This window comes from Uloborus diversus, chromosome 7 (genome assembly GCF_026930045.1).
Source record: "Uloborus diversus isolate 005 chromosome 7, Udiv.v.3.1, whole genome shotgun sequence".
Classification (NCBI taxonomy): domain Eukaryota; kingdom Metazoa; phylum Arthropoda; class Arachnida; order Araneae; family Uloboridae; genus Uloborus; species Uloborus diversus.
This window is the reverse complement of record NC_072737.1, coordinates 148,635,764-148,651,959: the sequence shown is the minus strand read 5'-3', so window position 1 is coordinate 148,651,959 and position 16,196 is coordinate 148,635,764. Positions and strand designations below refer to the sequence as shown.

The 16,196-nt window shown below is 35.2% G+C and overlaps 1 protein-coding gene across 1 annotated transcript in view; it reads left to right on the top strand.

Annotated features, from left to right (window-relative positions):
- Positions 1 to 14,299, top strand: part of LOC129226233 (leukocyte elastase inhibitor A-like) — a 30,813-nt gene extending 16,514 nt beyond the window's left edge. The window contains exons 4-5 of the mRNA XM_054860831.1: positions 12,390 to 12,573; positions 13,172 to 14,299. Of these exons, the coding sequence (XP_054716806.1) occupies positions 12,390 to 12,573; positions 13,172 to 13,489 (502 nt within the window). The 3' untranslated portion in view covers positions 13,490 to 14,299. The remainder of the gene's footprint in view (positions 1 to 12,389; positions 12,574 to 13,171) is intronic.
- The last annotated feature ends 1,897 nt before the right edge of the window (positions 14,300 to 16,196 follow it).

The following is a 16,196-nucleotide window of genomic DNA, read 5'->3' as shown; positions in this document are numbered from 1 at the left end:
ACATTCCACTGCTCTACAATCTGTGGAAAGAAGTTACGATTACGGAGAAATAATTGCAGTAAGAAAAATTCGTACGGACATACGCAACAATTTGAACAAACAAAGAAAACAAAAATGTATCATCGATTTTTTTTAAGCAATACATTTCGGAAAAAAGTTCCTGGTTTGTTTGAGTATATACATAGTTTTTTCTAATTTCCCCTTAAATAGTTACCCTGCATATTCCTTAAATGATTTTTCGGATTATCCGTGTTTTTCGATTATCCGTGCTACGCCGCCCGGTGATTAGCACGGATAATCGGGAGTATACTGCATATATAATCTTTTATTTTCATACTAGAAAGTCGCCCGTCGAGGTATGACGGGTGAAAATTACTTCTACATTTGAACGAAGCCATTGCCTATTTGGGGATATTTTGATGCTTGAAATTGTAACCCTAATAACTCCACCGGATGAACCCTTAACTCCAGTAGGTTGCGATCATTGTTGACCATTTTTTCGTTTCTTCATTCCCCTGAAATGACAGTCTTACCAGTAAGACAGTTTAGTTACCAGATCGAGTTCAGCCTTGTCACAATAAAGCCTGTCCCAGCATGTTAAACATTACCAAAACATATTATCAAATTATCATGCCGTGGCGCGAGTTTCTTTGTTGAAACTCGCGGGTTACTCGATCATCGGTAATTATTTATATGAGGATGTAATATTCCATCTGTATTACTCATGTACTTTAGTTTCATTTTAATTGCACGTGATTATTTATTCCGCGAAACGTAGTTCTTCCTTGGCAGTTGTCGAGCATTTTATTAAAGCTTAATGTGAGGTTTTATGGATTTTTGATATTCAAATGTATTTTCTCCTAGTATTATTTGGCAGTCAAAAAATACTAGCGCCCTGTAAAATAAACCAGAACAATAAAACTAAAGCCACTGCGCGCAAAAGGGACGGGTAAGTCCGCTGTCTCCTCTATAGCAATGATAGATAAATAAATTTACTTCTAGAACGTTCATTACAAATTGGCAACTGTCCCAGAGACAATCAGTCATTACTGGAACGCCCACACGAACTGAGTGAAAAGAGCAGTTCGTAAAACTGCAACACGTTCTCGTAACTACCCCTAAAGTATATTCAAATGAAGCATGTAAAATTTCAAAAATTGTATTTAACTTTTTGAGAGCTAAAAAATTGTAAAAAAAGAAGATATTTCCGAAATTAAGAACTGACGCACATCGGCAGATGCTCTCGTTATGTTGCAAGTTTTTCCTTCTTGTCCCGTAAGCGATGGTGTCTAAATGGTTAGAAATGATGATGATGATGATGATGCTAAAAAACGCAATTTTTAATAATAACAACAAAAGTAATAATGGCAGTAATGATAATAATAATTATTATTATAAGCAATGACAGTAATAATAAAAATAACAATATTAATAACAATGACAGTAATAATAATAATAAATAATAATAATAATAAAAACAAAAATAATAATGACAGTAATTATAATAATAATAATTCTCATAAAAATAAAAAAGAATGATAAATAATAATAATAATAATAATAATAATAATAATGATGATGATAAGGATAATGATGATGATGATAATAATAATAATAATAATAATAATAATAATAATAATAATAATAATAATAATAATAATAATGACAGTAATTACAACAATAACAATTCTCATAAAAATAAAAATAATAATGACAAAAAGTAATAATAATGATAGACAATAATAATAATAATAATAATAATATAATTCTCATAATAGTGATAATAATAAGCAATGGCAGTAATAATAATAAAAATAATAATAATAATTTTCATAACATTAATTATACTAATAATATTTTTATTTTACTAAAAGAATACAAAAACATCACCCAACGGTATAACTAATTACAAGAAGTGCACAATGCAATACGTTTAGTTTCATTAAAAAAAGAGCAAATATTTAGTTTCCTAAATATTTGATATCCGAGAATGTAACAGAAATTTCCAGACATAAAGACGATTTTGCAAAATTGCAATGTCCCTCTAAACTTGGCGCCATAATTTAAATGAGGTACCGAATCAAGCGTCGGCGTGGCAGTATTTTTCGGCATTCCCATGGAATCATTCCCCACGCAAAACTGTTGACGAAGTTAAGCTTGTTTCCCTTTCATAATCTCTGTAAAACTATCTTTCTTGCCTCTCTTTGCGGATTAGAAGGAGTCACATTCCAGGTGCATTTCATTTTTTACTAATGTTACTATACACACTTCTTAAGTGATATTAATTCGGTCTTTAAATAATATTTATTTGATTAAATATAATGAAATAAGCTTAGTATATGAAAAAGCAGCAAGTACAAAGAAATTAACTCTATACTTGAAAACTGGGCAATGTCTTCCCGTTTTACGGTAACTACAAAATTGATTCAAAATGAAGACTTGTTATAATTTTATTTGTTTTTAAGAAACGACATTTCTTTCCGACCGCCCGAATAATAAGAATTGCTTTGAGGATCAATTTCACTAAATAAAGTATTTCATCAGACCGTACATTTTACGGTACCCTCTCCCCGTCAAATGTTTCATGATTGTTTCAATGCATTTTTGCAAACAATTTTCACTTTCTTTCTTTCTTCATCATTTTTTTTTTTTCAATCATGCATTGGAAAAACTACAGCAATCCCAATTTCGATGCATTTAAATTAAACCATATACACGCGAACTAGGATAAAATAGAATCAGTGGCGTACCTAGCATGGGTGGCACCTGGGGCGGTAATTTGTGGTGTCACTCCCCCCCCCCCTTTCCTACAGCCGCAAAAGAAAAAAAAATATGTGTAAACATGAAATTCACGTAATTCAGAAACAAATAATTTTGTCTTATAACGAAACTTGAAGTCACCTAATGTACGAAAAGCAGATGAAAGTGTGGGGTTCGGGGGGTCTACTCCGGAAAATTTTCAAATTTGTAGCCCTAAAAATGTATTTTAGCTCCATATTTTTCAAAAACTTGCAATAAGGTTTAGGGTGTCACCCCCCCCCCCAGGTGGGTGACACCTGGGGCAGACCGCCCTCCCCCCCGGTAGTGACGCCACAGGAGAATTCATTTTTTCTTTCCTTCCATAAACCAGGGAAATTATCTCATTTTTTCACAGAAGCACGGCCCGTTATCTTCCAGGATTTCTTTTGCGTATGCAGATTTACCTTTTGATGCGATTTTATCAAAAACTAAACACGCGAAATGTCAGCATCAAGTTCTGATAAGAACACTTAAACATAAAAGTGTGGTGCTCTAAATCGACAGAACAATTTCTTCTCCAAAATTCCCCTACTTATTTTCGTTCAAGCCACTTAGACATCTTTTAAGATTCCCGAGAGCTCTGAGAAAAACTGACCAAAATTTTCTTTGCAATGAATCACCTTTGAGTATACAATAAACGTGCATTACAGCGAATAAAAACAAAAGGAAATTTACATTTTAACGAAATAAATGTTCAGTACTATTTTAATAGATACCGGAAGCAATCCAGATTTTTATTAGGAAGGACGGATCTTTTTTTTTCCCCCTTTCTTTCGTCCGTTTTGTAAGTCCAAATTTTGATTCATTTGAACTGCTCTGAGTTCATTTTAATTTGAGTTTCCGCAAATAAACCTTTTTTTTTTAAATTTATTTCGTTAATATATTGCTTTTTTCTTTTTTTCCATTCTTTTTTTTAGTCGATAAAAGTGCTGTAGTTGGGGGGGGGAACACGAGGGAAAGCCCCCTCCCCCCGCAATATTTGTTTTGTATTTTTTTTAACATAATGTGAATGTAATGTAAATTAGTTTCAAACGAGGGGAAGAATTTCCCAATAGGCAGAGTAAGCAGCTGCCTAGGGCTGCAAATTTTGCTTTAACCACACATATTAAATGAATTTTTTATTCTTGAAAGTAAAATATTAGCATTCTTTCTTTTTCACAGAGACGATTTTTCTTGCTTGCAGTTTAATAAAGCTTACTTTCACACGTCTTATGAAAATCAAATGTTTTTCAGCCATGATATGCGATCAACGTGAAATAGTTAGTGAAGACGAAAAGCGGGTGTCAATTGCAGAAAGTGTCGTTGCGTTTATCCAGAAGTCGCAGCGAGACTGGAGTTTGACTAAGTGCTATACAAAAGTTTATTTAGTACTAGTTTCTTGAGTGATTAACGTTTATTTTCTTTTTTACGTTATTAATATTTAAAAATTGTTTTCTCTTAATATGAGGTCTCGGAGGCAAATGAAAATGAGTTTCGTCGAAAAAGACTGAATGATTTTAAATAAAGGAAACATGCTACATTAAAAACCGAAAAACAAAAAAGTCTTCAAAAAAATTTTTAAACGTGATATATATTTTGTTTTTTCCAAATGGGCAGTTTTCAAAAGCGGAAACTTTGAACTCTTTGCAAAGTAATCCAGTTACAATTTACTAATGAAATACCATCGAACTGGGAGGAGTGGTAACAACACAAGTGAGCAAATGTAATAACACAGAGGAAATGATTCAAATCGTTAATTCGTAAATGAAAATAAAATATAAAGTATAAAGATGCGGTTATAAATAAAGAGGACAACTAACAAAATGGTTAACGCGTACACACATACACCTACACATACACACACACCTACACATACACACACACCTACACATACACACAATTACCCAAATACTCATGCCTGCACACAGATGCAAACACGCATGCCTACACACACATACACTCGTGATTGCGAAAAACATAACTCTGAATTCAAGATGTCAAAGTTCAAATTATTTTTTTTTCCTAAAATCAAAATGTCTTTTTGAGCAAACGATAAAAAATAATGAAACAACAAAGAAGTTAGTTATTTTTTTCTGAAAATAAAGATGCTGTCTTATGTGAAACATACTAACATGCTAAGCATTCGAGACACAAATCTCGGTTACTCTTTATCTCTCCATTTTCTATCAGTATATTTTCCCTTTTATGTCTAACTCAAGTCTTAATCATTTTTCAGAAATTCATCTACGTTGCCATTTTAAGGAAATGTTTTAAAACTTTAAAGAATGAAAGAGAACATGCTTTATGAAACTATGGAGCCATGAAAAAATAATAACCATGCTCTATTGTTGTTGTGTGTCAGCTAGGCAATTTGGGGTGCACTGCTTCACTTTTCCAACTGTACCGTAATTTGGTGTGAAATCCGATTTCTACAGTACACACATGACATAAGGACCCGTTTATAGGGTAGGCAACCATTCACATCACAGCAACACATTCACACAAAGAAAGGGCAAGGACAAGAGAGAGAAAGTACGTTCATGCCTGAGCCGGGATTCGAACCCGGACTTCCTGTCGCAGTCAGACTTATCTGACCGTTAGACAAGGCAGGTGGCACCATGCTCTATTAATTGATAATTGTAAACAAATATACGTAAATAAATAAACATGCTGTAAATATTATTTAAATTGGTCTTATGTGAATCGCTTGATAATCTGCCCAAGAGCAGTACTTGAGCCATGAACGATGTACAAAATGAAATAACATGAACAGAGTCGAATCGAACTAAAATTTTTGGGAGGAAGAAAATTCTAATTTTACCGAATGATAAAACACGAGCTTACACGCATATCATACATACGTACATAACATCTAATGAGAAGGAACGTTAGGTATCATTACAAAACAATTTTAAAAATTAAAAAAAAAAGAATATGTTGCTATATTAACTCCAAATTTTTCGAATCGTCAGCAAAATTGCCCGAATATTGGGGAGATCGCTGTGACCTCCCATCGGGGCACCCCTGAATGTGAAACGACATCATTTGCTTGCGACGACATAAGCTTGACAGTTTAAATTTCGGGAGCGCTTTTTTTCTTTTTTCTTTAAAGTTTTGTTTGTTTCAGGGGGGGGGGGGTGAGCGGCAGATATCAAATCTGCTTAAGGGCGGCATGGAGCTAAATTCGACTCTGTTCAAACGTCTTCTTTTGGTGAGTTCCCCTAAACTTTTTTTTTGAATCACAATACAGTGACCGCCGCTTATTAAAATCACATTCGTTCCCAGGATATTTGATTTTATAAAGCGGCTGATTTTATAAACCGGCATACCTACATTGTAAAAAAAGAAAGGTTTTGAAGTTTAAATACTTTAAAAAAAGAAATGAATTACGTCATTTATTTTTGTTTGAAGTATTTCAAAATACAGCTGTCATTTTTAACTAACCATGAGGGTTTTTTTTTTATTATTTTTTTACACACGGGTCTTAAAATATTGGCGTATTGCAGCTTGGTTAACAGAATTTGAGAGTAAGGATTCAATATCGTTTAAGATTTTACGAAATGCACTGTAACTTTCAACGTTATATTTTTCTCTTTGCTCTTACATAGTATAACGTAAACATCAAGCGCTTTTCTGACATCTATTGAAGAGGGGAAATTCGGCAACGAGATTTCCTCATCTTCTGAGACCTTCTACTTCACTTCTTGGAGCTTCTTTATCAATTTTGTACGCAACATGTCCAAAAGTGATTTTATAAAACGGCGATAATGATTTTATTAAGAGATGGTTTTAACATGTTTTGATATTGCAATGATTCTGTTCTTCCAGATTTGATTTTAAAAAGCGGCTGATTTTATAATCCAGTGATTTTATTAGTGGCGGGCACTGAACTGGTTGCTGAGAAAAATATGAAGTAATAAAATAAAAATAACTCATAAATTTACGTGAAATACACCGCCAGCTCAGTCATTTCCAGCCGAGGACTGCAGTTTCGTGCTTATTAGCACTCATCAGCCCGGCATAGGAAAGTGACTGAGCTGGAGATGGAAAACCTCTTAAGGAAGCCAAGAGTGCGAAACAAACTGGTTGCTAATATAGAATTAGCCGACCAGACGAGGGACCGAAGCTGGCGGTGTATTTCACGTATTTTTGCTTTAGCCCTGGCTAATGGGCGGTAATTTACTGAATATAACTCATAAATTTGCTTGTTTTTTTTTAATTCTTATGTTTTTCGCAATCTATGTTTTCCTTAAAATAATCTCATACATCGCATCATTTTCTTTATTTTTTTCCTTTGGTGGTTTTACGATTCCATAAATCTTCCCAAATATCAAAAATAGCTTCATAAAAAGTAACATTATCTCCCTCTAATGTTAAAAAGAAGCGAAGCTTTACACCTACATTTGACAGTGGTTTGCAAGAGCTACTTTATCAATGTCATTCCATTGAGCTACGTGTTCTTTGGAAGATGAATTTCACTAATTAGGCCGGATATTGTTGCGGCATGAGCAGCCTTTTCTTCTTTCTTTCTTTTTTTACACTTCCAGCTTTATTTCTCCTTTTTAAACTCTCGGATTTTTCTTATTATTCTTCTTTAATGCATTTCCCTTTAGACTTCATTTCTGCTTTATTAGTATTTCCGTCATTCTATCGCAAGCATTGTTGTTCATCTTATATAATTAAAAACTGAGCGTATCTATGTATCTATGTATGTTCAAGCTTCTTCTACCGAACGACATTGAATTGACCATCGAACCAGGTATCGATGAGTTCATAATCTTCCCGTCTTCATGTTTGGCTATTTAACATAATCCACCTATAATAATTAACGGAGATATCAATTAAAAACTATTAATTATGGCACTTGGATTTCGACATAAAATTCCTATTTTTCGAAGACTTTCCGCCATTCAAATTATTATTCAGTGCTGCATCTCAACTTTCCGCAACAATGCTTTTATTAAAACGTATAGCGTGAAGAAAATCATTGAGATATGAAAGATCTGTTGCCATTTTTTTTCTCGAATATAAACAGGTAAAATTATTATTTTTGTTTTGAGGCTTTTCCTGTAATCAGGGGATTTAAAATGTTTACCGTTTTGGGGGGTTTTCCGCAATCTGTCGCAAAATTTCACTGACTTTTTTTTTTTGTTGTTGTTGTTCAAGCCTGAGTGTTGAACTCGTGTCACTTGTCAAAAAGTTTATTTTCGAGGTGGACCGTGCAACGCCGGGCGACGCAGCTAGTTTCTTTTAACTGCTGTGACGTTATTTTGCAGTTAGTTACCGCTCCTAAGCTTGGGCTAAGGACTACATGCAATATACCAGACAGAGAGCCGTGGTGGCCTGATCGGTAAGGCATTCGACTTGTGACCGGAGAATCCCGAGTTCGATCCCAGCCGGTCGAAGATCCACCGTCTTCATTAATGGCGCTCCTAGTCACAAAGTCCTCAAAGTGAAACGATACGTCTGGGGGTGCTGGACCTTGGATTGCTTGGTTTCTGATCTGGATCAAAAAATCAGAGCTGTCTTCAGGGTCCCATCCAATTGGTTAAACCACAAACAGTGGTAGGGACGGAGAACCCTGGAATGAATAAAAAGAATTCTACCAGACAGCCAAGTTGCCAAATCCAGAGACTGCAGTTTCGTTTTTTTTAGAACTCATCAGTCTGGAACAGTGAATCAGATGACATGTTATTTATTTGAACTTTTGTGCTCAAAAACGTAGGCGTAGCGTCGAAGAGGGGGGGGGGCAGGATTGCCAGGAGCTAAGGCAGGCCCCCTGTCAGTTTGGGAGTCTGCCCTCCCCCTGCCCCTATAAAACCTGTCAAATTTGAATCAAATTTGGTGAAATCTGACGGGGCCCTTTACAGGATAGTTGTACAAAGTACAAATGCAAGTGCAAAAAACCAGACGTCTTTGGGATGTCAGAAGTGGAATGGACTTGCAGGGAACGGGGGAGCTTTTCTTGGAAATGTTTTGAAACGGAAGTTTAAAACGCAGTTTTGGCACGGAGATGAGGGTTTTTTTTGGGGGGGGGGGTTGCGTTAGAGGTCAGACAAATCACCCACGGTCCGCGGAAGAGTCTTCAAATCTGACGTCTAAAATCGTAATTTTGGACAATTTTGTTGAACATGAAGGAAAAGGGGGAGAAGCGGAGGTTACCTGCCTACCGAATTATTTTTAAAACTTAAGATAAGTTTAGATTAGTTTTGGTAACAATGTAACAATAGGGCATTGGGGCCTCCACTCAGAAATTTTTCCCGAAATTTTAGTCCCAATCGCGTGATGTTTGATGATAATGGAGAAGAAAGGAATTAGGTGATCTCCTGTGGAAATTTTTCAAAATCGAGGGCTTTAAAGCCCTTTTTTAGACTATCATTGGTGACGTTAAGGGATTCAGTGACTCTTCGAAAATTTTTCAATATTGAAGTGTTAAAAACTCAGTTTTAGGCCCTGTTTTGGTAAAGATAGAGGGAAAGGGAGGAGATTCCTCCCGGATTTTTTTTTCGAAACTGAAATCAATTTTATGCTATGCATGGGAAGAAAAAGAGTTCGAGAGTTTTCATGGTATTATTTTCTAAAAGAGAGGAGGGCTGTGAAATTTATGAATCTCCCTTCTTTGGAAATCGTTTAAAACTGAAAACTGAATAATGTAATTTTTTTTCAGTTTTTTTGGGATATAGTTGAGGTAAGAGAGAGAGAGAGGGTGGCCGTTTGAGTACTCTAATCCTGAATTTTTTTGAATAAAGTTTTAAAAACGCACTTTGAGTCACGTTAGGAAATATGTCAGGGTTTGTTGGCTTCCCCAAGGAATTTTTTGGTCTTGAATATTTAAAATCCTAATTCTATGCTATATGTATAAACGTAAGATGATGAATGGCAATTTGCTTTCTTTAGAATTGTTATGGAGATGTTTTACGCGGTTTTAAGTACGCAGTATTTGACGTTTATCATTTATTTATTTATTTTTCAGAATTGCACCTACGTTAGTGCTTATTATGTATTAAAGAAATTGTTATAGCTGCTGAGTTTTAGGATTTTTTCTCAACACAAATAAAGTAAAAAAATAATAAAAGTAATTATATAAATGAAATAAATTAGAAAGATAGCTTTAGAAATTCCTGAAATTTCGGAGTCGCGGAAAAATTTCCGCATTGCCCATGTGATAGTAAGATCCTGGGATAGGAGCCCTTGACCCTTACGTTATTATGGACCGTATTCATTGCTGATAATTATTAAAAATTTGTACTTTGGTTCCCCACTACTCAGTTCCTTTCTCTTGACTGGAAGTTATAAGGTACAGCGGGTACGGCCTTAGATATGGATTTAAAAATGTTCAACTGACTATATGTTTTATTTTTTTCTTCTGAAAATTTATTTCAGACAAGTAGTTTTGACCATATATCAGGATGCCTCAGGAAACTCCCCTTACTCCTTCAATCGCACTGAAAGTAGCTCCATAACCTCAGATTAAGTATCAGTTAAGCATATTATAATTAATATCAGTTACGTTCATTTGAACTTTTTATTTTTTTATTTATTTTTGTTAGGAAATTTTCTTTTAGATCGGGGCCCCAGCTGGCGCGGGGCCCCATTGGGCTGTTTTGCTCTAATCGGCTTAAGGCCGGCTCTGACACAAACTATTCAATAATGTTCATCGATAGTTGTAAAAAGGCCATAAAGTTTAATATTGCATGGCATTCATCGCTATGCCTCTCATATACACTTTTCAAAGTTTGGAGGAAAATTTTAAAAAGCGTAAAAAAATTTCATAACTGAATAAACTACTCTAAGAGAATCCTTTATTGTAACATGACATTTTTGCAGCACAAAAGCAAGTATTTTTTGCTTAAAAATCCCAATGGAAGAAGAAGTAAATATGTATGTACAACTAGGGGAATCCCTTTATTTTTTCCTCCACCCATATTATCACGAATTTTGGAATTGTTTGTCCTTGCCTTTTTTTTTTGTTAGTGTCGGATCTTGGGTTTTTCCGGGGCGGTGCAAAGATTTGAAACTACCGCTCTTTCCCATCCTCTTTCAAGTTTGTAGATCAAGGTCAAGTTTCAATTTAAAAATGTAACACTTATGATTTTTAAAAAGGAAAAAAAAACATGAATCAATGAAATGTAAGAAAAATTTTACATTGAGAAATTCTTTAAGTGCAATCTACTGCTTTGAAGGAAAGATGAAAAAAAAAGTTACCACTCCTAAAAACAAAATTGCTGGATTTCTTTCATAACGCTAGAAGTACAAAAGGGTGTATCAGGGGATCTCCTCCGGATTCTTTTTTAAAAATTTAAATCCTGAAAATACAGATTTAGTTAATGTTTATTAGATGTTCGGATCGGATAAGAGGGCCAGGGGGAATGGAAGAAGTTTAGGGTTATCTTCAAACGTAAGTTTCAAATTTGATGCCAAAAATCGCAATTTTAGCCAGTTTGTAGTAATGTTCACAGAAAGCGGAGTTCAGGGGACTCCCTGCAGAATTTTTTTCAAAATTAAAGTCAATTTTAGGCGATCTTTGGTGATGTTGAGAGAATGGGGAAGGTTCGGGAGCTGTCTCCGGAAGTTTTTCATCATCAAACTCTGAATAACGAAATGTGGGTTCTCTTTGTTGACGTTAAGGAAAAAAGGGAGATTCGGTGATCTCCTTTGGAAAATTTTCATAATTGAAGTCTAAAAAGCAATTTTAAAACCATTTATAGGGACATTCGAGGATCTTATGACTCTCTTCCGGAAACGTTTTTGACATAAACTTATAGTTGGGCTGTTTGATAAGGACACAAGAAAGAGAAGGGGTTTACTCCCAAAAAAATTTTCGAACTGAAGTCTATTTTAGTCTATCTTAGGTTAAGAAGATTCCAGAGTTCTTCCATGGAAATTTCAACAAAAAACGAAAATTTAAGAATCGGTGCTGACGATAGGCAGAGGAGAGGGTGATTTGTGAGCCCTCTCCCAGAAATTGGACCCGAATGGGGGAAATGTATGTTCTGAATATGGCGTATATTTTTGAAAAAACAACAAAATGTGTACACATATACATGCACAATGCATTCATATAAGTTGGGGGGAGGGGGTTCAAAAGCTTCTCCTTTATTCCTGAAATGAAATGACAAGCTTATGTACCCGCCTTCCCCGCAGTATTTGGTCATACTACGCTTATGCTCAAGACAGTTTATATTTTATTGGCAATTTTTAAATGTCTTTATTAAAAATGTAGCGCATCATATTCGCATTCCTCTTAATTCATTGGTGATCACCGATTACTAGTTGTGACTGATTTAATTATCTTAAGTTGAGCTGTACAAAGTATTTCTTACTAAAAAATCTATGAATACTAACGCTATAGAAATTCGACAGTGCGATGGATAGTCACGTGACAATCAAATAAACACTGTTTCATATTGGCGGCTGCAATCAACCCTGTACTTTCCCCATTAGTATTAGGTGTCTTTTGTGAGAAAGATATCGAAAGATGCGCGCTTTGTACCATTTAGAAATCCGCTTCTCTAAAAAAGTTGAAGGGACAGATTTACTTAAGAAATTTATAAGTTCTCTAAAAGATGAAATGAAAATTAGAAGATTTCCATAAATTCAATGTTTTCCAGATATGGCGTGCACGAATATCTGAACTGCAGTGCCGTCGAGGTACCATTTCGCGGAGGGCTGATTTCTCTGGTTGCACTTCTGCCCAACGAACCGGAAGGAATGGCCATGCTTGAGACCCGTATCAGCGCACAGAGGCTGACCGACATCATCAATTCCATGCAGGTCAAAAGGGTCAAATTTCAGGTCAGTACCTTTCCGAATCTCTTTTTTTCTGACTCTCTGGATGGTTGGGTGATGCCGCTTGGTGTTTCTTTTCAACCATCAAGTTCAATTGGATCTATCTACTTTGTTTGTTGACCGCAAAATGAGATTGGAAAGAAGCAAACCGTTGAAACATTTGACAGTTCGTAATCATTTCCTCTCATGGTCGGTTGAAATGACTGCGGTTCTTGGAGTCTAAGACGGAAGAACTTTCGGGGGAACAATCATAACGTGGAGCACGTCAAATTCGGTGAAAAAAATTCCCATTGCTGAAGCACATTTTAAAGACGACGCTTTATTTTTCGTTTTAACGGATTTTTCAATCTTCTTGAACCAAAAAGTTGTTAAAATCATCAACCTTAAACTATAAATCACAACAACATTATTTTTGGCAACGCTTGACAAGCAGATAAAGCGCTTTGCTTATCTGCAACTTGGCAAAGTTGGCAAAATAAACTCGCCAAGTGTTCCATGTAACGTTTTCAGATTCGTCCGGTAGTATTTTTGTGGGGCCTGAAAAATGATTTTGGTTTTCTAATATGTTACAAAATGTAAAAGCAATATTATCTTCTACTTCCAGATGCCCCGAATAAGCGTGAAACAAACTCATGGAAACTTGACAAAAGCCCTCTTCAACTTAGGATTGGTCGATCTATTTACTCCAGGATATGCAAATCTCTTTGGTATTAGCAACTTCGGCTGGTTACACGTTACCAACGTTACGCATGCGGCCTACGTTGAAGTAAAAGAAGGGCCCAGCTCTTCGTCGGGATTGGACAACAACCAAAGGGACGATGTCTCAGTGGTCTTAGACAGACCCTTCCTGTGGTTCATCATGGACAATGTTGCCGGTCTTGCAATTGCAATGGGCAAGATGGTGAAGCCGGCAATAGAATAACTGGAACATGTGTACGAGCTTATATAGAAGGACTTTCTACGCTTTAGCCAAGGGACTTATGTCATGACTTAGCAGGTATTTTCAAAATGTAAGCAAGTAATGGCAAGCTGCAGCAATTTCACCACAACGTAAACCTCAGAAAATAGCTGAGGTTTTAAGAATACGTGAAAAAATACATGTCTGACCTCCAATTGATCATTTTTTAAAAAATGGAAAGGGTTATTTATATGATTCTGCTAAATAAGAGAACTTGGGGCATTGTGAAGTAAATAAAAGGAATTGATGGCCTTGATGCAAGAACTAAGTAAGTCCAGACATATCTCATTTTTGGTGAGATTAACAAATAACATCAGTAGCCAATAGAAACTCTATTATATTTTCCACAATATTTACCACAAAGTGGAGGTGTGACCTTACATTCGCGTCTAGTTGTTGCACCAATCGGAACATCTATGTTGCTCAAACGCAAAAGTGACATTTTAAAAAAAAGAAATGAAAAATTTGGATTAACTTGGTTCTTGCATCAAGGCTTTCAGTTAGCCTCGAAATAAAAAAATAAACAGTATTTATTTTTTTAATACAATGAGAGAACAACCTTGAAATGTTACTTATTATTTTCCTGTAGTACACTTGCGCTTTTAAATTAAAATTTGAAAGATTTTAACACTTCATTCTGAATTTTTATTTCATTTTGTCCCAAGTTCCTCCACGTCAACAATTCCAGGCAATATATTTAACAGCTATACACGAACTGTGAATGTCCTTCTCGAATATATGAACTTACGAAACTGTACATAAATCTTTTTATAAAATCACGTACTTGATTTCTTAAATTTTGATTTTCAAAGTTGTGATAGTTATTTTTATCACCAAGGAACCACACGAATAATGTAATAATGAAAGAAGTTGAAATAGGTAGCAATCAAAACAGCACTTGGGACATTTTTTTGACGCAAAAATAAATTGCCCTCCTGCCCCCGTTATCTAGGTTATCGTCTTAAAGTCCACCGAAATTTTTAGAAACGCAACAAATTCAAACACTGGTGAGAAATGGAAGGTACCACACGACTTCACCATCTGCATGTGGCAAGGCATCCATCTACAAAACGTGTGAAAGATGCCTTCCCTTACTCAACGAAACTCGCTGAATTTGGCATCTTTTCTTAAAATTTCGGTAGATTTTAAGACCTCATAATTTGATTACGGGGACATGAGGGCAAATAATTTATGCATCCAGAAACATGGTTTAATACTCTTTCAATTGCTACTAATTGGTTTTCATTACTACACTATCGTATGGTTTTCTGGTCAAAAACTATTTTCATCATTTTAGCTTCACACGTGAGAGATTTATAAACCATACATTCTACAAAATTTTCTTGATGGCATGTGAGCGGGAAAAAAAAACCTCACTCAATAAAGAGAAAAAATATCTATAACGTTTGATATTTAGCAAACAAAAAATTTCAAAATAAAGAACTCGTTGTAATTTTTAACATTTGATTTACTTTAAAAAACATTGCAAAAACTGACGATCATTGAGTGGGATCATTTTATATTCGCATGTACAACTAAGATTTGCCCAGAACTATTGAGTGTCATCAAAGTTTACTCCAAAATTACGTATTTTATTCTCACTCTCTTCACAAACTGCAAGATAGTATATATTTTGTAGGAGCAGGAGCACAATAATTTTTACTCTTCTCGTTTAAATTTAGGGTACTGATTAAAAAGCTGGGTTTTTGGCAATTCTACTAATTGTGATTATGAGTTTGTTACATGGGGAAGGAAGGGGTAAAAGGAATGTGACATCACTAATTTTTTATAACAACATGTTTATGAAAAGTAGCGTAACATATGACAGGGGGGACAAGGTGAAATCTGACACTTTGTCACAAAGGGCAAGGGCGCCCATATAGGAAGGCAAGGGGGGCTCGACGAGCCCCCCTTAGAAATTAGAACTTCCTTGCTTTTAGTACTTTTTTCTTTGCAAAAATGTAAAAACATATGTTCTCCAATCATTAATGAATAAGTAATTAAAAATGTCAAATTTTAATGACTCTAATCTGTCCTGAAATCTGCTTCCATGGGGAAAATATCCTGCTAAACCATGATTCAAGTGTCTGAGCTCCCCCCCTTCCCTCTTACAATTTTGCATATGGGCGCCCATGACAAAGGGCAGCGAAGCGGGGGTGAAAAATGTTGAAAAAGGTGTGACATCATTTTCATACAGCCTCAAAGTTGGGTTGTTTGTAAAACTACTACGCTCTGGATTACTACAGCATTGATCATAAATTTGATCTTAATCGAGCTCCATAATTGTAATAGCAATGCATTTGTACTCAAACAGAAATGAGAACACAATGCGGATAATTAGATGCCTGGGTCGTGTTGATGTTCAATAACAACACAAATTCAAAAAATAAATAAAATACTTTTAACATTTCGGGGAAAAGCTTAATCTAATAAAATATAAGTGGTTATATAAGTAGGTATTTAAAGGAACGTGCACCTTTCTTACACATTAAAGTTTACATAACATTTCATTAAAAAAAAGACATCATTAAAATAAATTTGAACAGAATAATTCAAAAGTTTATAGTGGCGACGGTTTACAGTGAGTCAAAAAAATAGAATATTAAAATCAATGCGGCAATGAGTTCAATTTTGTTGGCGGAGTAAGGACTTGAACCTTTTTCTTTAGATT